The sequence below is a fragment of the Taeniopygia guttata genome, chromosome 2 (assembly GCF_048771995.1).
Source record: "Taeniopygia guttata chromosome 2, bTaeGut7.mat, whole genome shotgun sequence".
NCBI classification, from domain to species: Eukaryota; Metazoa; Chordata; class Aves; order Passeriformes; family Estrildidae; genus Taeniopygia; species Taeniopygia guttata.
Window position 1 is genome coordinate 62,018,231 of NC_133026.1, and position 26,512 is coordinate 62,044,742.

General features: G+C 34.7%; 1 protein-coding gene across 1 annotated transcript in view; it reads left to right on the top strand.

The window, feature by feature from the left end:
* EXOC2 (exocyst complex component 2) overlaps positions 1–26,512 on the top strand; it is a 127,351-nt gene that overhangs the window by 36,736 nt on the left and 64,103 nt on the right. The window contains exons 7-11 of the mRNA XM_030265431.4: positions 9,765–9,845; positions 13,733–13,878; positions 13,976–14,057; positions 14,552–14,654; positions 17,645–17,763. Coding sequence (XP_030121291.4) covers positions 9,765–9,845; positions 13,733–13,878; positions 13,976–14,057; positions 14,552–14,654; positions 17,645–17,763 — 531 coding nt within the window. The remainder of the gene's footprint in view (positions 1–9,764; positions 9,846–13,732; positions 13,879–13,975; positions 14,058–14,551; positions 14,655–17,644; positions 17,764–26,512) is intronic.

Here is a 26,512-nt window from a genome sequence, read left to right on the forward strand (position 1 = left end):
GCCATCATCCAGCCCTACTGCCAGATACCAAAGTTTTTTCCAGAACATTTGATCACTAGTTTTTCTCAAATGAAAGATACTGAGAATTAAGTGTAAGCATTTAGCATTGTTCTAGAGAAACTGTCAGATGAAGGTTTTAAAAAACCAGCAACAGCAAACTACCAAACAAAAACCCCCAAGCAAACAAACCCCCCATTAATTCTTCATTATGCAGTTATCAAATTCAAGCTTTTTAACAGAAGAACGTTTAATTAAAAATATAATCTGGCTAGACAGTGATTGTGCAAGACTTTGTGATTGCACTTTTCTGCCCTTACATACCTAAAGGTGAATTTTTATGTCTTATTTTCTCCTTCAAAAAGTGCAACTAGAATTTGTACGCATTTCAACAAAGCTGAAGTGAGTAGTAGTTTATATTTGAAAGCTGAATTATTTGTTTCAGCACAAACTCTTAGGGACATAGCCATTGTTCTGCAAAGTTTTATTATTTGATGCTGAGCATACAACTGTCACAAATGAAAAGTGACTTAAGGGAAAACCCTTACAAATACATTTTGTCTGTTTTCCAATATGATTTAAATTTTCTCAGTTGGTTCAATTTTGTTTAGGTATTTTTAACTCTCTTGCTTTGGCAAGATTTCTAAAATCTAATTTATTTTCTAAAGATGTGGTTTTTTTGAGGGCAAAAAATTAGACTCTCAATGTTTCCCTTCAGATATCTTAGAGCACATCTTCTGACCCCAGTGGTTATGCTTCATAAACTGCTGGTCTGTTGCATTGTAGTTATAGAACGGAGCTCCTTGTGAACAGTTATTTCTCTTAAGTCTCCCTACATTAGTACAGGATAACTTTTCATAAGAGGATCGCATTAGGAGGTATAACACTTGCTTCTCTAGTTACTTCATACTCCTCTACACCTTTTATACATGCTTTTTAAAACTCATATACATTTAACAATATTTGTTTCAAATATGCTACCTTGATTAAGGAAACCCTGAATTACTGACTAGTGTACACCTTTTTTCATTAGTTAGGACCAGTAAGTTCTGTCTGATCTTAAGTGTACCATCATACTCTATTACACATTTAAATGACTATTAATATTTTCATAAATAAGCAATGGAAAGCATAAAAAGCAGTCCTACGATGTTTATTGTATTTTGTGATTTAGAGGCTGTTTGCTAAGAAAATAAGAGCTCAAATAGATGAGAACCCATCCTTGTTTGGTTTAATTTCTAGGAAAACAGAATAACCTTATCAGATCCCTATGTCTCTCTGCCTGTTAGCTTGGCTGACAGTTTGACAGTAACTCTGAGGAGGAGATGTTCAACAGGAAGTTTGTTTCGTCAGCTGAAGGGAGCTGTAAACTGAGCTGAGGGGAGCAGGGTTTATCTCAACTTGACCTACTTGCCTGTGTCAGGGAGTTCAGCTGGTTCATTTCCTGTAATTCTAATTGCAACCTAGAAAGTAGCATTCCTGAAAGGGTGGCTGTTTATGTGTTTCTAGTTAAGACGTATTTTACCATCACCAGCAAATCGGGTCCCACACAGAAGTCATTAGAAAAGTTAGCAAATTAATTTTCTTTCAGTATATTTTTTTTTCTGGAATGCTCCTTGCAATGAACCTAAGGCTGCAATTTCTTCTTATTTAAATGACAGGAAAAAAATAGGGAAATGACTACTTCAGTCTCTCACTTATACAAAGACATGTAAGTATGACATCTCTATTGGCAGGTAAAGAAGATGCTGTGAGGTCTTTAGAACACAGATATCATGAGCAAATTTGAGGTTTAGATTTGGCTCTTTAGTTTGCCATGGCAACAGTTTTTTTGCAAGTACAACTACAAACACATTTTTTCTGATTTTCAGGAAGAAGTCTGTTCAAAAGAAGCAGTACTGTCTATTACAGCACTGTTCCTGTTTTCCCTTTCCCACTCCTGTTCAGAAATGTGGCCTGTGGGAATTACCTGTGTGATAGGGACCTTGGTCTGTAGTTGGCCTTTTGTCTACTACCTTTCGTAATACATAAGCTAGGATGGTGTGACTGAAATTACCTGGCTGAAATGATCCTAATCTGGCCAATGCCTGGTTTTTTGATTTGGATTTGGTATTTTTTTCTTCCTGCAGACTATTTTTGCACTTCATTCCCTAAGGCTTATTCTAGAATGAGCATGTTAGTGATCCAGGATTGGATTCAGGCTAAGTCTGTGCTGCTGCCATTATGTCTGTTAAATTCATTTTTTCTGAAAGTAAAACAAAAAATATCACCTGAGCTATATTCGATTCTGAGTCAGACTGGGAATTTAAGAAGCTACAAACTGATGCTAGTCTGTAATAAATGTGTCCCTTCACTTCAAACTTTTGAGGAGTTCTGTTATATTTGAATTTTATGAGATTATACAGACCCAGCCCAATTTTTCATTAGTGGTTCTGTTTGCAAACTAGATTTATGATTAATTTTGAAATTTTTTTCTTTTTTCCAATTAAATGCCAGTGCACGACTGGTTTTGCTTGGTAGTGTGGCATTGGGATGGTATATTAGGTTTTGCTGTTGGCACATTGTTGTTTTGTAGCAAATCTAATTCACACTTTTGCTTTACTTTACTCTCACGTATATTTTTTCAAGTAGTATGGATTTTTGGTAAACCTATGAATTTGAGTAAACCAAATTCAAATATATGATTGCTACCTAAATGTTGTGCAGGTGACTTGAAATGCCTGGAATAGCTCTGTTTCTAATTCTCTGTGTGTTGTGTGTCTATTAATGTTATCTTCCTCCACCTACTTCAAGTGGTATAATATTGTCTTTGCAGGGTAAGAACAGTCTGCCGTTACAGCTAGTGATTTTAAAGATGATAATTTGTAGAGCATAAGAAAGAACAGAGCCATGGAAAAAGCTGGCAAAAATAAAAAAAATTATGCTGCATCTATCAGATACATATCTGAGAGCATATCAGTCACTTCAGAGTAGCAGTTCCTCTGCATATGTGTGCCCCATAGCATGTGCAAGATACATTATTTCAAGTTAAGAATTATGATCATGCCTCTATTAGTCATCATGAAGCAATCTGATGTGCTCTCTGCTCACTGTCTAGCTTTCCAGGTGGCTCCTCCTATCTGAATACTTGAATCATCTTTGTGCTACTCTTACAGAAAAAAACTGTGTGAGAAGGATAAGTACTATCATTGCTTCATATTTTTCCTTACATTTAAAGGCCTCCTGAGCATTCAAAATTAAAAAATAGATCTGCTAAATTAGGCATTCTAAAAATAGCCTTACTAAATTAAAAATTTAATTTTGCTTGTTGAAAACTTGTGTTCTGCTCTTTCAGCACTGGACAACAAGAGGGACATTAAAATGAGAAATGTATTCTGAGACAAAGATGATCTGACAAAGGAGTGCAATAAAGTGTCTAAGTGATGGCAGATAGTTTAGTCTCGGGTGAATGCTTCCTCTTCATGCAGTTCTTACAGTCAATTTTTGTAGCAGACCAATTTTTACCTTAATGCAGTTTTTACAAAAGCAATAGTTATCACAATTGATAAAAGGCTCAAACTTTGCTTTGGTGCAGATCCTAGCATGGTGTTATGTAGGGAGTTGGGTTTTTCTTTGTCTCAAGCAAGAGAAAATTTTATTAGAAAACGTATGAGACAGCAGCAATTTTCACAGGCCTTAGTGAAGATTCTCTGCCTAAGCTCTGATTTTATGCTGACTGCTTATGTAGCTTCTTCATCACATACTGTTTTAGAGATGTGAGCTAATTACTGGCAGAATTTATTCAAAGGGATGTAGTTTTGACAGCTTATAGTTACTGTGTGGCTGTCATATTTTATGAACTTGGTTTTTTTCAGATACCGTTTTTTATTAATTTTTTTATTTAATTTGAAAAATAGTAAAGCATGTAAAAAGAAGAATAATTTTTACAATTGCAACTTTGAAACAGCAATTTCTGCAATTAATTGCAAGTGTGCAAAAAAGTTACCTATGATTAAATTTGATCCAGACTTATCCTGCAAGTCATAAAAACACCTTAATTTGATGCTACATTCCATTTTAATTTCCATACTACCTTTTAAATGCAAGATTTAAAAGCTGCTTTTATTTTTACTACTTTTACCTTTCACAGATGCAGAAAGTAAAGAGATAATAGCATTTTCTGTACTCTTTAATTCAGAAGTATTCTAGCAAAGGCCTGGATGCAGTCCTGGAATTTTTAGTGCATCCATAGGCAGAATAATAAGCCACATTTTCCATCTGCTTCCAAGATATTTCCCCAGAGATATCAAACTTGCTTTATTGTAAGGCCAACTGAGAACAGGTTGTCTGGTCTCATAATGTTTTTAGACTAAAATTTTTTGGGGTTTATATATCAATAAAGCTTTCCTTCCTAGCACTGTACTTCAGTTAACTTAAAATGTCATGTTAAATATGTCCATTTTCTTTTAGTTTTTACCACTGTGTTGGGTAAACAAGCTTGAAGAAGTGAATGCTAGGGAAACAAAACACAAAAAGGCAACTTACTGCATTTAGTTCAATATTTTGTCATTTTTGCTAGGATTAATAATGTTAACCAAAACAAAGCCAAGTTTGCTATGCCAATACAAAAATATCTAGCATTCTTGAGGGGCACTGCAGGAATGACCAAACCAAACTAGACTTAGCGCTATTAACTAGTAGGAAAAAAAGGAAAGGAAAAAGGACAAAAAGTACTTTTTTTTTTTTTTTTTTTTTTAAGATTTTCATAGAGTAAGGTGTTAGGAGTGCCATTCATGGCATGCTGTCATTATTGCTTTCCTCTTTATATGCGGCCCTGCAGTCCTGTTAAATCCAGTCAGAACAGCTTTTACCTTACATAGGGATACTCTCCTCATCAATAACCTTCTTATATTTTGTTAAAATTACAAAAAAAAATTTAATCTTCCATTAAAGGAAACCAAAGACGATTTTATTAATGCATTGGGCATGAATCCTGGCAGTGTTCTAACATGTGTTCTTCATTCCTCCAGTACTGTTCTTTGGTGCCATGTTCTTAGTTACCACATCAGATCTTAAATACTTTGCTGAGTCGGCCTTGCCCTTCTTGTATTCTTCCCCTCCTGTTTTCTGTATCTGACTAAAAGGATGTGATTTATTTCAAGTATTTTTTCTTTAACCTCAATTCTATGAAAATCAGTAAGTTTTTTCAGATATGCCAAATTCATTTCTAGCCATTGTTTAGTCAGAAAATGGTCAAACATTCATCTGTGTTGCTTTGAACTGAGAGTTAGGCTGAGGAACTTTTGAGAATGCCACGCCTGATGCCTATCTCAAAATATGTTTTAAAAATATCTAATGAGGAAATGAAGTATGAAATTTGCAAATCAAAAGCTGCATGATCTTCCCAAGTGTGGTTTAATTTACTAGATTCATAGTTACCATAAATCTAGCAAAAATAGATTAAATAAGATTGTTTTCAACACAAGTGGCAATGAATTAATTGCTGTTTATTTTAATACAAGGCCTTTATTATGGCTTATTTTTTAGATTGAACATTGCATGTGTTCTGGTGTATTTAGTCACAGAGGTTGTGAGTTTTGAACTTAGTTTCTTCACTATTATTAATCAGTATCTGCCTGCAGCTGTGAAATTTGCAAGCCTGACTTGCAAATATCCTGACTTAGCTGGAAAACATGAACACTTACTGGCAAAGGTGATACAAAATACAGTTAATTATTTGGCCTTAGTTGAAGCATCCAGATGTAGCCTTTCCTCATTTTTATTTATTGTATGCTTCTTACAGTAAATCTCCTAAAAATGAGGAACAGATTCTGCTAGGTTTCCAACTGCTTTTCCAACTTGTATAGTTTCTGTCAGGTAAAGCCATGGTAACGGGCAGTTCAGGAAAAATCCCATCCATCCTTTACTTCAAGCCTTCAAAGACCTAAAATTTTCTCCTTAGTCTTATTGCAGCCTTAAGTTGAGGCTGCAATAAGACTAAGTTACCCTCAAGCATAAGTTGAGGGTAAGAAATTGTATTTGAAGGTAACCTTAAGTACTGGGTAGTGTGGGAAGAGTAGGATGGCTTTCTACCTTCCCTTGGCCATATGCTCCTTTCCTTATACTGCAGTGCTGCCACTGAGGCAAGGTTTAGACAAGTTCACTGATAAGTAAAGCAACATTTCTTCCTTAGTGAGTTAGTTTTGCACCAAATTATCTCCCTGCAGCTGCCCTGCAGCTGTGTGATTGCTAGATCCAGCAAAAGGAAGCCCTTTGGGTACAGGAGAACAGGGGTTGTCCCAAACAGTATCATCCCACTATTAGATTTAGCACTTTAAGAGAAAAAAATAACTTGAGTATCACTAGATTCCTTCCAAAGATGAGGTCTAAAGGTACTTTTCTTGACTGCATATAGTTTTGCTTGTCTAAACTTCTAAATTAAAGACTTTTTGTCTGGTCTCCTTGGAAAGAACATGCGCATAGCTTTTTCAAAATCCTTTGATGCAAATGGAGGAAGTTCAGACTTTATTAGAAAGCCTTTTTCACTGTGGAAACGTAAGACTTTTTTTTCTTTTGTAACTCAGCCTTGGAACACAGTGAATGTGCTCTCTATTGCTAAATCGGAATATGATGTGTAAAAATAACTACAGTAAGCACAGTAGCCTAAACATGTAGAAGGAAATATAATACATTTAGTGTATGAACACAGAGTAATTTAAGTAAGTTTAGACTTTACAGAATGTCCTAAAATACCTTATTTCAGACAATGGTTCAAAAATGCTTTTTTTTTTTTTACAGTCCTAGTTACATATGCTTAATATGCCTTTATCTGTACTCTGCAATGCTTTCCAAATTTCTGAAACTCAACACCTTGGGGTTTTTTTTTTTTTTTGTTTGTTTGTTTTTTTGGGTTTTTTTGCCCCACTGACATACTTTGTCTGTATGTGCATTTTGACTTGATTTAATAGGACCATTCTTCCTGGGTTTCCAACATCAAAATTTCCAAACTAAGATTCATGAATACTGTTTTCCAGGTTGCTATGCACAATAGCTACCAATATGAAAAGAAATTACTTTCTGCCTTCTAAAAGAAAGAGGAGGGAATAGTATATTGCTATTGTATATTCTTTTCTGAACAAGATGAGAAAGAGAATTGCCTTGGAAAGATGTATTTTAACTTTCAGCAACTGGTTAAAGATCATGATATTTTAATTTTAATATCATCATAATTTCTAAACAAGCTGGCTAAGAAGTTACATTTCGACACTTTGAATGTTCTAACATAGACAGTGCTCTTCCAAAACTTATGTACAAGAAAGAAGTCCTCATCATGTTTTACCTTTTGTTGCCAGTATGTATGCTTTGATAGAGGTTTAGATATTGCAGGTCACTTTTGGAAATGCTTAGGTGTGCCCCCTTCAGAAGCTACATGATATTGCATTGGTCAGCAATTAATGGTATGTAATTAATGGTTTCAATATGCTAAATTTTAAAAACCTCTGAGGCAGTATGTAACTTAGATTTTTATCCACGTCTATTTTTAAAGTATCTTTCAAAAGTATGTTCCATAGAATGATTTCAAAATATGTAAATTAAAATCATTACAGTTTGATGTAATTCCAATACTACTTACAACATTTGGCTTTAAAATGCCTGTGTATGTTGTGGTTGCTGTTCTGCTAAACTTGCTTTTCAGTATGTAAAGTTTATTGCACTACATTGACTACTACTGTGACTAAAAATGATATGTAGAATTGGAATCATGTCAGTAGAGCCACTAATGCTTTTGTTATAAAATTGTAGAAGTATTCTTGTTGGTAAGTGCTGTCTACATTGTACACAAAATATGTGCAACAGCTAACAACACACTATCTTTTAATATAGATCTCTGTCCTTAAAATATGCAAAAATCTGTCAGTGTTAGTTCATTTCATTTCAGGGTTGATTATCTTAAGAAATATGGTGTCCTAATTAGATTTTTTTTCCCCTCTGATGACTTTAAGAATGAAAATACAGTTGCTCTTGTATTTTCATGAAAGCAAGACTTTCTGTAATTCTTAGTGTAGGATCAAAGGATTGAAGGGTCACATTTGGATGTTTGAGAATAATGTAATTTTCCTTCTTTTGTCTTTTTTTTTTTTTTTTTAATTACACACTGGTGTTACTCACCCGTCTCCTCTATCTCCCCCCTATGAAAATCCCTTCTTTGAAGGAGGCTGGAGACTATAAAGAGCCATCCTGTTTCAGAATAGCCGCCATCACTCACTCCTTGCTGTAGGTCTGAGGCCCCAGGGCCTGTCCTTGTTCAGTTGCTGGTTTGCATCTACATGGGATGGGCAAGTAGGGATAGCACTGAAGAGGAAACCAGCTGGCAATGGCATCTCTGTATGCATGGTATGGGCAGTTTATGGCAATATTTCAGACCTAGTTCAAATTTCACTCAGTGGATTGAATTCCAGGTATCTCTTTCAGCACCTCAGGTGTAGTCTCAGAATGCTTCTTCTAATTTTGTTTCACTGTAAAAGAATCCAGCTGGGGAGCTCAGGTTGCACTGCCATACAAACCAGAGCAAGATAAGCTGGAACAATTGAAAAGCTGCTTTCAGAAGTGTATCTGTGTTTTGAACTAAAATATACAATTTTTTCAGAGTACTGGGTATCACTGTTTTCAAGGGTAGCTTAGCTTCACTTCATTCTACTGAGAACCAGTAGAGGTAGGAGGTTCTTTTAAGCCTCAAATATATCTAAAGCAATAGGAGCTGATGGCTATTTGATAGAGCAGATTTTACACATTATCAGATTAAAAACTTGAAAGGAAAATAATATTTTATATGTGCTGCATATACACAGGAATAATACTTTAAAAGAGAGAAATACTGCTTTGTGCTGGTTTTGCTGAACAGTAGAAGAGGGAAGGAGGGCTGTGTGAGAGAGGGGAAGTAGAAAAAAAGACTACCTACACTACATTCACTGTTCATATTTTCAAAGTAGGTTGTGCCTTCTCCCTGCAAAAGAAATTAGAGTAAATTATAGTAAAATATTAAATTAGTGCTGGCACTGTGCATTTCCATCTCCATTAGTAATACTACACAGAAATAAGAGTTCAGGATTTTGACATTTTAGGACAGGAGAAACATAGCATCTTAAAAAAAATAAAGCATAATAAAAAAATAAACCTCCCCTCTGTTATCCTGTTGTTTAGAGCAAAATTACGCAGAAACATTGTGATAACGGTTAATGCTTTGAGAAACTCTTAAATTTTCTTTTAGGAGTGCCTTTTTGTAGGTGAAAAGAAGTGATGGGTGAATGTTCTAGCACTTGATTTTGGGATCATCCAGATTCCCAGTGACTCCCTTTCTACCTTAAATTATTGGTAATTTCTTTTTTGTGACATCAGTGACTTACAAAGCAGAAGTATTATGTGTTTAAATGGTATTTTTCATGAGACAATTTTTAATTATTGCCCGTATAAGACCTCTAATTTAGATTATAATAACTGATAGATTATTCTGTCTATATGTTTGTGGGTTTTTTCCTTAAGTATTACTGTCTTGTTCAAGAAGATACAGAAGTCTATGTGAAAGTAATGGTTAAAATTCTGCAGTGTCTGGCTGTAAGCCCTGTCTTCCACTAGGCTCTGCTGCCATGAAGCATGTTTGTATTTTTTGTGTCTAAAAAGAAAAATAACACTTTATTTTTAATTTTAAAAATGTTTAAAAGAGTCACTTTGATGTAATGTGTTCCCACCTATTAAAATGTTCTGCATTTTAACTAGACACTTTATTCTAGCAATCCATCAAAAACTGGAAGCGGATGGAACGGAAAAAGTAGAGGGATCCATGACGCAAAAACTGGAGAATGTACTGAACAGTAAGTTTTGTCCTTCCAGCAGCAGCTATTTATGAACTTTGGACTTTCTAACAGGCTTTAATATTTTCCTAGGAATATTGTAGAAAGTAGAAAACAGTCTCTGGTCCCTTCCCTGTTGGGTGATAGTGGTTCCAGGGTGTGATAATGCATCTTTTGAAATAAGGAGCAGCGGTTGCCACGACTTTTGGCAGTGTTTGTGATAACAAAGCAAATAAATATCAAAATAAAGATGTTTTAAAGTGTTTACTTCAGATTCATTTTGGTGGCTTCTCAATTTTGAGTGGATGAGGAAAATAGAGGAACTACATGGATAGACAGAACTGTAGAAGGATGAGCTGAGCTAAATACCAGGATTGTGTGATGTTCAAGTAAAGGCAGAAAAAATCCAATTATAAGATATTTGCAATAACAAGGTCTATTGACAGGATCTTTTTCACTTAATGTGTTGGCATTTAGAGTATTTGGCATGAAAATTCTTTCTAGAAACCTTGAAAAGCTATCAGTACCTTGTTTTCTTTCTCTGTATTAGCTGTAAGGTTGCATTGAGAGAGATGGCTTGAATTTGCTGCAGTTTGGTATGTGTTTCATCAGATCAAAAAAGTTCCTTTTTTTTTTTTTTAATTCTGGGACTTCTGCCAAGATAATTTTACTTTGTTTCATTGTGATTTTTTTCACAGAGGAAGGGATGTTTCCCTTAGTGCTGTATCAATAAGCAGGAATGACATGCAGATAGCTGACTCAAGTGTTGGAAAGTCTGACTGTGTTTTATGAAATCAAGAAAGTGACATGGAAGTTCACTGTTTTTCTTCTCTTGTATGAAGAAAGCAGTGACTGTATGTGTGTTTGTGTGGGGAGCGCAAAGAAAGCAGGGGGTTTTGTGAACAGCTCTAGCCCTTTTCAGTAGGGATTCCTTGATGCTCATAAGAAAGGTGTAGCTTGAACATTGTTATTCCCTCATCTTGATGCCTAAAATAAAAAAAACCAAGCTGCAAAAAAACTTAAAAATCAGCAAAAAACACCACATAAAGCCTCACACCTCTATATAAAGACTGTAGCATGTGTCTATGTGTGCAGAATATTTGGTACATCTAGGTAGGAGAAAAAGAAGCATTTGTTGAAATTTTCCAGTGCAATCCTCAGTGCTCTGTATTTAGGCCATGTCATGAACCAAGCATAGATTCCTTGGAGGGCACTTTCCCTAGTACTAAATTGTGTGACAGATTTTAAATAAAAAAGCAAAAATTTAGATCTGTGATATTTTCCTATATGCACTAATATAAGACTAATTTACCTATAATGGATAATTGCTGTTTCATTTGATAAATGGTGGCTGAACTTTGTATGTAGACAATGCAAACTGTCTTTTTCAGGCTGGAACGGTAGAGGAACTTGTGCCAGACACTTCAGAGTGGTTTGAAGTTTGGCTCTGCTATGAAAAGAATTGGCTGCTTTTCCTCACGATGCTTTGCAAGTCATGATGGGTGGGAAGCAGGGCAGTAGGAATACAAGGATTTAAAAAGAGTAAATAATATTATGCAAAGTAGTTTAGGATCAAAGCTTTGTTTCTTGCCTGACCATTGAAAAGCTTCCATAATCCACGAGTAGCAGGGACTGCTTTCAAAGATGACTTTAATTCTTTAATTGAATTGTGCATTTTATGGACTGTAGGTGCATGTTTTGAGAGACAGCTGCTGTTGTCTGAGCTTGGTTACAAACCCTTAAAAATGAGCATGTTTTCCACAGCATCTGAGGAAAATGTATGTTAAGAGGGCTCCAAATTCTTGAATTGAAATGGCATGAGATAGTAAAAGAGCAGTTTAGTGTTTTATCTGGAATTATAGATGTGTGGAATTTTTGTATCAATGTATATTGCTAAACAAGCTATTAAATTTATTTTATTAAAAACCTACAGTGCCTTATAATTAATTTAATGAAGAATTGTATATTAAAGGAGGTAAATCAAATTCCTTTATGTAGGGTTTTTGTCAGGCTCTAAGACAGACAGCTGTTGAATAACTAGAGATTTATTCTGAAGTAAAAAAATTCATGCACTGTAGATGAATCATCTATTTTGAAAACATAATTACTCAATATAAGAATTGCAATTTTATCCATGGATGGCTAATCGGTAATCAAGCGATAAAGATTGTTATTGTAGAAAGGGTTTGGAGGCATGAGGAGGGAAGAAGTGTTACAATATTTTAATTCTAAAAAGATAGACCTGTTTTGCATGAAGTACTGAATTTCATTAATACATTAATGAGTGATTTGATATATTTTTATTTCTTATAAAACAGAAAAAGTACCCTTTAAAAAAATATAGAATCTTTTACCTGAAATGAGGATTTAATAAAGAAATGAAAATAGAAATTACTGTGGTCTACCTGCAGTTGTCAATTATCTTTTAAAAAAGGTTTGCATTGAATTAAAAAAATAAAAAACAAACAAAAAAACCAACTTCGTGACTCTAACTTCAATTCCCAGATACAGCACATTGCTTCTGGGCTGTTAAAAGAATGGACAAGAAATATGAATTCAAACAAACAAAATGTTACTTACTGGAAGGATTTACAAAACAATTATTTCTTACAACCTTGAGAAAAATCATACTTTAACAGTGATCTATATTTAAATGTGCAGCTAACTGTTTTCATTGTGCATTTCTCCTTAATGGATTAAAGTATTCTGTGCTGAATAGTATGTGGTGGAAATAGATGTCCTGACAAAACTTTTTTTTACATCAAGGCTTCAAAATTTCAACAAAGTTTAAACATTATTTAGATATAACAATTATTTTACAAAGACTACTTTTAACATGAGCAGGCCACCCACAGTGTTGACTAGAGAAAATGGCATGCAAGCCACCCAGTGAGACTGATGTAATTTTTTTCATCTTTGCTTAAAGTATAGTCACTAGACCAGATAATGTAGAAACTTCTACACGCAATGATCAAAAAGGCTAAAGCGGTTCCCCTTTTTTTTGGTTTTGTTTTGGTTAATTAAAAGTAAGTCATAAGTTGAAAAATGCAAATATTCATATGCAGTGTAAGTCTTCTCCACTATAAATGAAATTTTATTATTTTATTATTGTGTTGGGAAAAAATATTTATTAGAAAATAGCAGGCTTTTTAGTTTGGACAGAAAAAGTTTTAAGGCAATATTTAATGTATTTATTGAAGAGTATTCGTAGATAGGATAGAGACGTAAATACATGACATTGTTGACTAAGGCTTCATCCTGTGTGTGATGAAGCCAGTAAGAGTTTTAATGCAATGTGAAGACAATTTGTATTCATTCTGTTACAGTGACCAGCTAGTTAGACTTTTTTAGTCATGACATTGTCTTTGTCTTGACCATCGGTACTTTTAAGTGGCTCAAATATTGCTAATAATTTTTAAGATTTGACTTGAAAACATAAAAAAATTTTTTGCAAAACCCAGTGATAACTTTAGAAGCTCTGACATTAATTACCAAAATGTAATTATACTTATTTTAAATGTAAAGCTTTCTATGAATTTTCTATATCCTGAGATGCATAATTTGGTTGTAAAATGTACATCTGGAGCCAAAGCAAACTATAAAATATCTGCAGCAAAGCTAAGCATTTGAAATAGGAAAGAGTGATTGTTTTTAATCTCACAGGGGTCTTACCACATTAAAATGCTAAGTGGTTCACTTTGAAATAGAATTTCAGCAGTTGTAAAATGTTAACACAGTTGAACAAAAAAAATTGCTGAAAATCTTCACTAATTACTCATTTGCTCTAAAAAAAACTTGACTAACTCATTAAAAACCTTGACTAACTCATTAAAATGAAGAAAATCTGTTTGTGATTTCAGCTGATTGCTTACTCTACTTTTTCTTACTGTCACCCTTTTTTGAAATAGGAGCCAGTAACACAGCAGATACCTTATTTCAAGAAGTGCTGGGTCGCAAGGACAAAGCTGATTCAACGAGAAATGCACTTAACGTTCTTCAGCGCTTTAAATTTCTTTTCAATCTTCCCTTAAACATTGAAAGAAATATTCAGAAGGTATAATACTTTAAAAATAATATTCTGTTTGCTGAAAGTAGCCTTTTGACATTAGTCTTTTTCTTGACAAATGTAAATGCTTGTTTTTGTTTTTAAGGGCGATTATGATGTGGTTATTAATGACTACGAAAAAGCCAAGTCCCTCTTCGGAAAGACAGAGGTTCAAGTGTTCAAAAAATGTAAGATACAGGTTTTATTATTTAATTGTTTTGGATATATCTTTAAAAGGCTAAAAAGCACATAGGAGATCAAAGAGCTTTGTGTGGTTTTGATACAGATTTTCATCCATACAAATTACGGATTTATAGGAGCCAATTACCCTAGGCAATATTTCTGACAAATTTTTTGAGTGAGGTACATACTACAAAATGTGAAATCACAGCCAATTTTATTTATTTAGTCTTGGTATTACTGGACATAAAAAAAGATTACAGTAATTAAAATGTGACTTTGAGTATCTTTCTCACATATTGTTGGAAAGACTTGAAAGTCTAATTCTCTGGTTTTGTAAAACTGTCATGTATAATATTTTCAGATGTGGCTTGTTATAAAATGATTTGTATTGATTTCCACATTAACTCCAGAAGTGTCTGATACTCTAGGAAAATAACAATTTTCAGTTTGTGATGCTGCTTAAGGACACATTGGATTTATTCCTGCTCCCTATTCCTAGATTATGCTGAAGTTGAAACCAGAATTGAAGCTTTACGAGAACTTTTGTTGGACAAGCTGCTTGAAACTCCGTCAACATTACATGATCAGAAACGTTATATAAGGTAATCACTTGTCTAGTGCCTTCCTCAGACATATGATGTTAAATCTGTATTTAAATGTTTCCTAAATAGGGTAGTGACTAGTTTTACTATGGTTTAAATACTGGTTTTAAAGCTGTAAGTATTTTGAGACTTCATGATTATATAAATAATGGCAATGGAATGGTACTGGATTGTATATTGAAGGACTGAAAACCAGTTCTTGAATGAGAACAATTTAATGCAGCATAATTGAGATTTGAATTTAATTTTTTGCATCTTTAAGGCATGTTGAGATTTTGTTACTTTCCCTAAACTGACATATTGCAAGCTGTGTTTGAAATGACCATTCCTAGTTTGCATACCTCAAAATAGATTCCTTATTAACACTTCAGCTTGACTTGACATTCTGAGTCAGATGACAGGGAGGCTTTAATCCAGACCATTCTGTTATTTGAAAATGGTATTGGCTCTTTTATTGCTCAGGCTAAACAGTGAAGTTCCTTTGCATTTCATGAACGTGAACCAGTTGCCCAGTGTTCATTAACATTTACAGATTTTCTGTTTTTCACAAAACTGGTGCCTGTTGTAAGGCTGCTCAGATGAGCTGATGTAGACTTCAACTTTTCAGTCCTTGGTGCCAAACTTTAGACTGCTCTGGAACATTTGATAGCTTTATTTAAAAAGCTTTTGAGGTTTGGTTGCTACCAGGGCTCCTAGAGTGTCTTGACAATCCCAGTGTTTTTATCAGTTATTGTAAAAGAAGCAGACCAAATGTGTTGTGTGGGAAGCATTTGTGAAATTCAGACACCTGCACGAGGTCTTGAGTGTTTTGTGTGTGCACCAGGCCCAGTCACACAGGCCCAAGTGTGGGGTTGGTGTCTTGAGTCCCTTTGCATTGTGTGAGTTTATGACTACAGTGACCTGTGTGCATTTATGTAGAGCTCTTCTCATTCTTCTGGATGCTACATTATTATTGCCTATTCATTGGAATTGGTTTTTAAGATTAATAGTTCAGCATTTTATATCTGTGAAGGTGCAGCACTGGCTATTCCTTTTCTATATGACACTTGAAAGCTTCCAAGAGCAGCTGCTTAACCTAAGCCAAGTCTTAGGACCTTTTCTAAGGGTTCTTTGAAAGACTCATGTGTTGTATGTTGTATGTGTGCTTGATTCTGGTTTTTTGTTTGGGGTTTCTTGTGGGGGTTTTTTGGTTGGTTGTGTTTCATTGATTCTTGCTTGATTTTTGGGGGTTGGTTGTTTTTAGTGTTTTGTCTTGTAGCCACTTACCTTGAACTACTGAATCTTTAAAAGTACTCCAGCCTATATTAAGCGGACTGTGTTAATGTAACCAAATGTATTCCACATGCAGAAGTATAATAAAGAGCGAGGAGTGAATGAATGTGGAATAATTTTGTTCCAATTAACAGAATCCTAGCCTACAAAATGGTTAAATTAGTTTCACTGCTCTAAATATACGTGGTTATGTTAGTGTAAATTTTCTGAAGGCAAGGTATGAAGTAAATTTTCTTCAGGGGACTTCAGCAAAAATGAAACTAACAAAATCCAAATTGTGCATAAACCCTGCTGGTCTTATGAGGGTATTTCTTCCTTAATACTCTTGTTTTATATGTCTCTGAAGTTGAAGCCTGACCAAGACCTAAAATACTAGTTTTTTCTCCTTCAGATACTTAATGTTTATAATTAGGCTTCAATTTGTATTTTGGTATTAATATAATAATATATAATAATATTATATATTATTAATATATAATATTATAATAATAATTATAATATTATAATTATTTTATACTATTCAAAAATAGTTTACCATAGCTTTTAACAGCCAAGTAGATGTATGTATTTCAAGACCAGTGGTAATTCTTTTTTTAGTTTTGTGCCTAAGAAAAAAGTCTAAAGGTCCCCATAACATTGAAAAGGACTTGAGCTCATAATTTATAAATGCCACCCTGTCAAAATGGTTAGTTGTGTAATTTTCTCATCCATCCAACCAGTCCTACTTTGACAGTTTATTTTTTATTCAAGTGCTGCAGACGTTTGTCAAAGAAGGCAGAATTCAACACAGTCCTAATTAACATTAGGTATTATTGTAGTAAAACAGCTTTTGTGAGGGAGTAAACATTGCCTGTGCTGCTTCAGATAATTTATCACTATAGTTCACTTTAAGCATCTTTTTAAAATATGTCCTGCCTCATTAATGCAGAATATAACAGAGTGCCTCAAACAGTAGAGCAGCTACAACTTTTTGAAAATACTCTTTTGGAAGTCTGTTGTCAGATAGTCTTGAATGCCATACATGAGACTACATTCCTTTTGTGTTCTCTTGGAAATCACAACAGCTGGCTTCTAATACTCCTCGCTGCCTAAACACAGACAGTATTTTTCTTCTGCAAATTAGAAGCCACAGTCCTTTTTCTTATCTCTCCCCCTTCTTTTTTCAGACTTTGCATGGACAAAAAACCACCAGACCAAAATAAACAAACAGAAAGACAACCCAGGAGCTTGATTTAGATATGTTTGTGCATGCATGTGCTAAAATTAATGAGCTGCCAGAAATTAATTCCTTCTGAAATTACTTGTTAAGGTTACATGATGATACAATCATATACAGTAAGAAGAAAAATACTGTATTTTATGTGCTTGAGATGCCGTCACTGGTTTCCCTCAAATCTGAAGCACTAAACTGCAACCTTGCAGATAAAGAGTTTGGTTTCCTGCATACTACTAGAGACACAACTGGAAATACATATTAATAGGATATTAAAGGTTTTTATTTCTATAAATTTTTTGGTGGAATTTTGCCTCACTAATTGAAAAAAAGGCAATGCAAAACTTCTGTTTGCAGTGGATGTGAGTATATTTTAATACCTATTCTTGAATATTTAAAATTATGTAAAGAAAGGAAAAGTATTTCTTAGTACATGGTTGGTCTGTTTTAATGAGGCCTTCAGTGTGTCAAGTCAAAACTGTGATTTTTGGACTGGATTTTACAGGTATCTTTCTGATCTTCATGCACCTGGGGACCCAGCTTGGCAGTGCATTGGTGCTCAACATCAGTGGATTCTGCAGCTCATGCACAACTGTAAGGAGAGCTATGTTAAAGAACAAAAAGGCAAGGATAGATTTTTATTTTACCTTTATATATATATATTTATATGTATATGTGACATTTAGGCATGTGTCATTGCCTTTTATTTTATTCTAGTGTACAGAGGAGATTTTAGATTTTCCCCATCAATTTAGATAGCTTTTTACAAAGCTGAATACTGAGTTAATTTTTTTATTCTGTTATAAAAACAAAACAGCAGTTGGAGTTTTCTTTTTGCTTAATTTGTAACTTTTAAGCACTTTACATGGGAAAAGCATTAAATTTCTATAATTTATCCATGGTTTACTGTCCACTTGGAACATTTCTTTGAGGTCATATAAAGTTTGGATTGTTCTGTGAATCTGCTAGTTAGATTACTTTGTCACAAGATATTCTGTTAGTATATGGATAGCCAGGACATTGGGGCACAGAGGAATAATGCTTAATTCCTTGACATGTAGTGCATGATATTATGAAGTCCTCTTCTTCTTTCTTTGTGTGCAGTTTCAAAATTCAGGTTGCACTGAACCTGCACAGACCTGTTAGCTGGACAAAGGGGATATTTAGTCAAAGTTATTATTAAGACCAATATGATTGTGTAGTTATATTCTGTTTTTGACAATGTTGCTCCTCAAAGAAAAGTGTAGGTATTGCTTGCAGGTGTGGCTGCAACTTAGCTACAAATTAACATGATCTATTTCATTAACCTACATATAAAAAGCCTTCCAGCAGGTGGAAAGCAGCTGGCCTGACATTTCTAGTAGTAAAATCTGAAAACTGGATTTTCAAATTAGGAAATAGAAGCAGTGCCTTGTTTCTTAAGAAGTCTTACAGAGTTTGCTGCCAGTTCTGAAATGAATAGGCATATTGGAATCCAGCATACCTTGGCTTATAGGTAACTCCCATGTTTAGTGTTAGTGCATGTATATCCCAAGCCAAATAAGGTATTTTATTCTGAGAAACCACAAAAGTTTTACTGAGTTGGAGCTGCTGTAGAAATGTGCTGTAAATTTTTGCAGAGGCTTTAACTCTCTGTTGCACAGGTTGTGACATGAGGTGTGGAGTTCAGAGGACGCATCACTTTTGACAGCAATGTTAGTAAGTTTTAGCTTAAAAGTGTGCACAGACCATCATTGTTTTACTACACAATGTGAAGTGCTGTGGAGCTAGCTGGAGTGCCACACTGTTTTCCAGGCATCTTGATAAAAATTCAGAATGTTTCCAAACCCCCCATCTTCTTTCCTTGTCAAAAGTCCTTATGAGGCACTGCCACCAGCCTCACAACATAAATTATCAGGAGCAAAACTCACTTGTGAAAACAGCTATGGTTAATGATTCTGAGCTTCCTTCTCTCACTTGCAAAACTTTGTATGGCTATTTTCCTGCTTTTTAGTGAGACAAATAGAGACATGATGATACTTAGTGCTTGATACTTTTTGTTTTAGTAGTCTGTATAATTTTGGTGTGCAGGCTCCAGTGATTGAGTGGAAAATGTGTCTAAATTCCTGTATTTGTCTTGAAAAATCTCAACGTGTCAAGTACGTTTTTCTGGCAACAAAACTGCTTACCTCAGCCATAATGTCAGAGGGGCCTTTACGATGCAGCTTTGACTCACAGAAGAGGGAAGTTAAATAACCCAAATGCCCAGCAAATACAAGTATCAATAGTTAATATTTTGTGTATACATGAAAGAAATGCTAACAAGTCATCAAATTCCAATAATTTTCTTCCAGCCTTCTATGTGGTTATAGTGATTATAGTTTTTTGTACAGATTTAAAAATACTCAAGAATCAATCTTAGCTGATTGAGTTTCTCACTTAGTATCTAGTAAGACAAAGAAAAGTTGCTGAGCATGATTTTTACTTTCCACGGATGTTTAATTTTGGCATACACCAGGTATGAGAAGGAAAAAAGAGGACTCAGAAGGATTGGTTTTAACTGCCAAGTAGAACAATGCTGGTTGTGATCGGAGGCATGGCATGCATTTTAATCGACTTGAATAAGTGTATGCTTTTCAAACAGGGAAAGTGTGGAGATTTGTTCAGTTTGGTTATGCAAGACTGTGGGATCTAATCAACTTAAACAAGTTAGAAATGTTACTTATATGTTCATAAATTCATATGCTTTTTTAAAACAATATGATAATAAATTTTCAAACATTTAAGTTGTCCACTTAACACATGCTTAAAAAAAATATTTACTTTTTTGTTTATCAAGCGTTTGGAGGAAGAGATGGGTCATAAGACTGGTATTCTAATGAAAAGAGCTTTAAATTTTTTCTAGGTTTCCATTGTTTCTAGCAGATGGCAGTTTTCATATTATGAATGCTGAAATAAGCAGACAGCAATAGTAGTTCTACCTTGGGCATACCAGCTATTTCTGGCTATTCTTACCTTCATTTTTTGCCAACTGAATCTGTGGGTTCTAACTGATTGAGTCAAAACTTTTCAGCATAGTAAACTTAAACCTCAGTAGCAGATTGTATCTATTTTTACATTTCTGCAAAATTTTTCACCTTTCAGCTGAGCTTGTGCCAAAGTATTTTGCTGCTATTTTATTAGTTTTGAAAGGAGAACTGTGCTCTGAGTCATTACACATGACTTTTTCTACTTTAAGTAGGTTTGGAGTTAAACTAAGTCTCTGCTTTTCTTATCTGGATAAGGTAGGGGTGTTTTAAACCTTTAGACATTCTGGACAGGTTTTTTGCATATGATTGTCAAACCGCAAATTTTGTCAAAGAATTTATTTGCTGGCCATGATGTATTCAGGAAGGGAAAGCTTACACTGTAATTATTTGTTAAACTAGCTAAAACACAATCATAAACAAATTCTGAGAACTTACTCCAAATTTAGTCACTAGTATAAGTCAACACTGTATTATATGGGAAAAAGTTGTTTCAGTTCTCTCCACACAACTAGAAGGCTGACCCATTAGTGATTACAACCAAAATAATTTCATTTTCTTGTATATAAATTACATCTTTGCCTGTTGTCTGTAAGAGGTTTTGACTTATCCAGGCCAATAGTAATGGCAGTCAGGAAAAATCCCCAATACTGACAAGAAGTAAGTCTAGTTTTCTACATCCTCTCTTGTGTCCCTCACCTGCTGATTGCCCTCTTGTCTCCAAATTGAAGGACAAGAGTGAGCTCATTTAGATGCCAAGGTGTTGGAATGTGCTTTTAGAACTTTGTGTATTAAAGATACATTTAAATACATATTTGTTTTAGGTTGATATCTAAGTATGTATTTTTGATCTAAGTGTGAATCCTTCTCTACTATCACAAGAAATTTTTTTAAAAGCCTCTGGGCTTGTATATTATCAGAGATTAACTCCATTTTGTAAGAAATGCTCAGCAATTGGGAATTAACGTCCTAGATGTGCAAAGTGTCATTTAATATCATAGCATGGTGCAGTCTCTGATGCAACCTGAAAGAAGAAACTGTGGCAAGTTTACACGACTGTAATAATCATGGAGTTCTTTCTCAGATTTTATTTCAGGGGTCAGCAGAAATCCTGTGTGTTTCCAATACTGTCTGTTTCCAGTTAATCCAACTTGCATTAATATTCTTTACAAAAACTGAAAGAGCATATCCAGCTGTGCTAAGCTTTGTCAAATAATTTGGTATTGTGACTTAAAAAACTGACAACTGCCAACAGCAAATTGTTTAATTGAATCTTTCCTTTGATTTTAATAGGCATTGATCATCTGTTATAATCTGATCTGAGTTAATTGATTGCATTTAGTTCAATGGGTACAAATAGGACAGGGAATTCTCTCAAGTCCTGTGTATGAAGTACTTCACAGCAGCATTTTGGAGTGTATTATTTCCCTTGAGGAATAACCCTTGTATGTGTATGGACGTAGTGTTTCCCTCATTCTACACAACCCTGTTGGTTTGCTGATTAACTTTGCATTATGTAGATCAGTGTTTCATTATGTGCTAAGATATGGCTGTTGTTACTCACCCATCATTGCCTTTAGCCTGTTTCTCGCTATAGCAGACCTTCCTCATTTATGAGGTGAAAAAAAATGCAGGCATGGGATATTCATATTATGAGAAACTGCTTGACTTCAAGGCAACATGTTTTAAGGAGTGACTGAAAGTGCAGATAAGAGAGCAGATCAGAATTTCTCCTCTGCTGAAGTATAAGTAGCCAGGACAAAAAGACCCAAACAGCATTGCCAGAAACATAGTGAGGCAGTACAGGGGATGCCCAAATCATAAAGCTCCCATGCCCCTGTCCTTGTAATTAAGGCATTCTCCTGTTTCTCTAATGATCAGATTCTTTCATTAAAGGTGCAATTGTAGATGTGGTACCCATGTGCAGTTGGCTGGACCTCTAGTTCTGCTTATGTAGTAGTGCTTCTAAATATATGGATTTATAGCATTAAATAGAAAACTTAAAATGCTATATGCCTTACTCATGGAATAGGCAGTTGTGATCCTTGATTGTTTTTGAAACTTTTTTTAATGGTTATGAAGTTTTCCTGAAGCATAGATGAATTAGTGTTATCTGTCTAGTCATATCCACTGTTTTGTCCACTGGGAGGACTTCAAGTAGGTAAAACCAGTTTGCTGATGTTACTTAGTATGTAGATACGTTAAGGATATGCATGAGATAGAAAAAAATTGAGAAAGTGTTTTTTCAGGCCAGGAATATGAAGATTACCATGGAAGAGCATAAACTCACCCAAAACATTATTTATTAGATCTCTAGCAGGAAATATTTGAATGGTAAACTGAATTGTGCTGGTATTTTATGCCTTGTATTAGCTAAAGCCCTAATTGCTGCTTTTGACCTATGATCTCATGGTTTGTAGACATCTAGAGACTTCCAGTTCTGGTACCTGGATACTAAATGATTTTCTACAGTTAAGGTTTTACATATTTTTAAATTGAAACATTGAAACTATACTTGGCAATTTCTCGATTATTAAAGCATAATTGTATTTTTTCACTACAGTTTATGCTTCCCAGATTTGTTGGAGTGCAGGAAATATGGAGAACATAATGACATAAAATGACATGAAAATAAATGTAAATAAATGAGGTTTAGTTTAAAATTTTTCTGAAGCACTGGGCAGATAGCCAAAAGGAGTTAAGCAATGGGATTCTTAATGTGAGTATAAGGGATAGAAGCTGTGGAGGTTAAGACTGTTTTCTGTATGGCCAGTGGTTATTTGCTTAGACTTTAATAGTGGCTCAGTAGGTTTCATGATCCTCTGAGCTAAAATGGATACGGACTCCCATCCAGTTATCATCAAACTGGCTGATAAATCCTTAATTTCTTTCCTTAATTTCAAAACTTTGTCAAGTCTCACTCCTAAAATTTTTTATTAAAACCACTTTTGCCAATACCTTTGATGGTGATTCTTTGAGTGACCTAAATCACTCATCTGTGACACAAATCTTTGAGATTTTATGTAATATTATTGAAAAAAGCTACCTGTTAATAGCTAACCTGGTTAGAAACTAAAGCTGTGAATGGAAACACTGACATGGTTGTAGTGTGATCTTTCTGCTGCCATTTGGTTTGCAAAATATATAATACACAACCTATTAAAGTTCCCAGTGTTGAGCCAACTCTCCAAACAGGAGTATGATAGTACAGTCATTGTGATTTTCTTTTTATTTTTTTTTTTTTTTTAGTTCTTATTGCTGAAAAAACTGCAATTTTTGCAGCACTGAGTATGATGCAGAGCTCTCCAGATACTGTAAAAAATTCTGCAGGGTTTTTCTGTGCCAGAGTAACAGCAGCTGTACTTGGTGTGAAAGAGAGAAATGGATGCTTAGACCATGTTGCTTTTTTTTTTCTGTGCCATACTGAGATTCTATTCACCTTGCAATGAATGATCCATCTTTGTTAGATCAGACAGGCCGGCAAGGCTTGTGTCAAAAGGGCCTTTTCAATTTGTTATCCTAGCAGCTGGTTCTCTTCCATTGCCTTTGCTTACTGTACATCTGGAAGAAGAATTCTTGCAGCTGGGAGCCATTTCATGTCTAAACCACATCCCCTGTCCATAGCAGAAATACCCTTTTGACAGCAGATGTCAAGCAAACCCTTAATGGGTTATTAATTAAAAAAAAAAAAAAAAAAAAAAAAAGAGAGCAAGAATAAAAATTGATCAGTACAAAAATTAACAGCAGATTCATTTTCCTCCTTTACTACTTGTATTTGTAAGTTTGCTATAATTTAGAAATTTTAATAGAATCCAGCATGTTCAGAAGTTTGGGGGGGGGGGAATTCTTATTTTATGTAATACTTCAACAAATATTAAAGTACTATAAAGAGAGTAGCTGTTGGGATTAAAAAACAACTCGGGTAGCTTAAAACCAAAATTTTAAAGATTATTGTGAATGAATATAGATTAAAATTCTTCAGTGGCCAGCATTTTACCTTTGTGTGTGCTTCAGTCTTCAGTGCTTTTTCAGGGGTAAAAGTGAGTTTTTCCCAAAGTGCTGATGCTCTTGATGTCTGCTGGAGCTAGTAAAATGAAGTAATTTTTATTTATCTGCTGAACTCAAATGCTTGGCTCTTGTTTCAGAATATTTTGGTCTGAAGGGCTGACATTAAGTTATATCCTTAGGCTGTGAAATACTTAAAACACCACTAGAATCAGCTCAGTTACCCTTTTTGTAGTAAAGTGAAAAACAGTTTCATTATAAATGCATTTATAGCAATGAAGACTAGCCTTTTAGATTTAAAAAAGCATTCATTTTAAAATATTTCCCAAAATCTTTTTTGTCTATCAATTTTAATCTCCCATGCTCATCTTTTTTCTAGAAAAACAATCAATTTTCTTCTTGATCACTATAAAATGTGAGAACAAAAAAGTACTTAAGAAAAAGAATAAAATGCAGTTATTCATCTGCTTTGCAGGTTAATTTTTCAGTAATTTCTCCTGCTCGCCTAATTTCTTGCCTAGACAAATTGAAATTCTCACTGCGGTGTCCTTGAAAGGAATCTTATCCTGGTTGGTGCAGGCTCCAGGCACTGTGTGTTTGGTCAACAAGCAGCAGTGGGTGGTCAGGCTGTAGCACAGGACAAGGGCCCGCTGTGCACAGGAAAAAGTGTTCAAAGGTGTTTGAGGCTGGTGAGGAAGTCTGCCGCCCTTCAGAGAGTCAGGAGGCTGTAGATCAGCCTTCCCTCGCTATTGTAGCCTGTGAGAAAATTCACTGTGAGATACATAATGGGTGAGAAAACATAGGAGCTGTATTCACCTGGTTGCACATCTTGTAGAGTCTTATTTTTTTTTAATTAATCTCGCTCACATACATCATGTATGTGTTGTATGTACATGTAGGTGTTGAATGTGAGTAAGTCTGTGTAATGACTGACATTTGACTTTACATGGAAAATCTCACTGAACAGTTACTTAACCTAAAGTTGGTCACTTGTTAACAATTTTCTTTGTCACTGAAGGCGGTACTGGCACAATATTAATTCCCTGATCACCAGTAGCTTTTGTAAAAATCTTCCCTGGAAGTCATGTAATTGATGCACGAGGCTGGCAGAATTGCAGTGGCTGAGGCTGGATTATCGAGGGAAGCAAGAGATGTGCTACTCCTTGGAGAAACCTCTGCCTGCCAGACCTCAGAGCGGGGAAGAAACCCAGACAGTTGTGGAGCAATGGATATTGCAGAACAATTTTTACACTCATTTGGTAATAGTTTGGGAATATGAAGGTAAAGCAGCTTTTAAAATTTTAAATAATTTACTGGTTTGTATATAATGGAAAAATTTATTTTAGGCAAATTTCATGTCTGTTGTCTTTTTAATGGAGGTTGGAATGCACTGCTTGCCAAGAGCTTGCAGGTAGCAATCCAAAAAATGGGGTCGAGGTTTGTACATGAGCTATAGGTACTGTAGGAACAGAAGTACCCTATAGTATGATAAACATGCAGTTAGGGATCAGCACAGGTGGCTTTTCATTTACAGAAAATTAGAGAAATTATATCAAAAAGAACTGTGCTTTTGCTGTGCTCTTTAGATTCTTATTTTGGTGAGATCTTACTGCACTAGAACAGAAGAGGCATGAACAAAACTACTGACATGTTTTTATTTCACACACCCTCTGAATGCACACCTTCAAAATATATGTGCACAAAAAGTTGAAACCCACTACAATCCTTAAAAAAATAAAATTAAAGCAGTATTGAGTTCCTTAAAACTTCATATTTGATCTTCTCATGATTAGATAGTTGTAAATGTAATAAGTGTTAATTATACTTTTGTTTTGTCATTACTGTTGGGTAGAAGAAGAGAATGCAGTACAATTTTTTCCTGTGTTTCCTTGGTTAAATATACACTTGGCACTGGAGTCACTGACAGATAGTGTTCCATGTAGATGCTGTATTTTGGAAAAAAGAACTTTTATAGCTTCAAAGATGCAGTGTATTTTTTAAAAGTAAAGATCTACTGGGAATATTTTTTTTCATCTTGTTTATACTTCCTTGAAACCTGTTAGCACAGTAAAAATTTAATTCCTCAAAACTTTAAATTGTTGCTGTCCTACATTCAGGATCGAGGAATGTAAAAATAGTACACAAATCAAATACTGAGTGGGCGGTAAATTATTATTTGGTTAGTTTATTTAGGTTTATAAATATTATTGTCTGCAGTACATACTACTATTAATTCATTGTATTGCATTATGCTGCTAAATTTAAGCTGCTGGCTCCAGAGAGGGAACAAGTTGGGATAGAAGAAAAATTGTTTGTAAGTTAGCTCTTCATTTTTTTTACAAGATTTATGTGCTAGTGTGCAG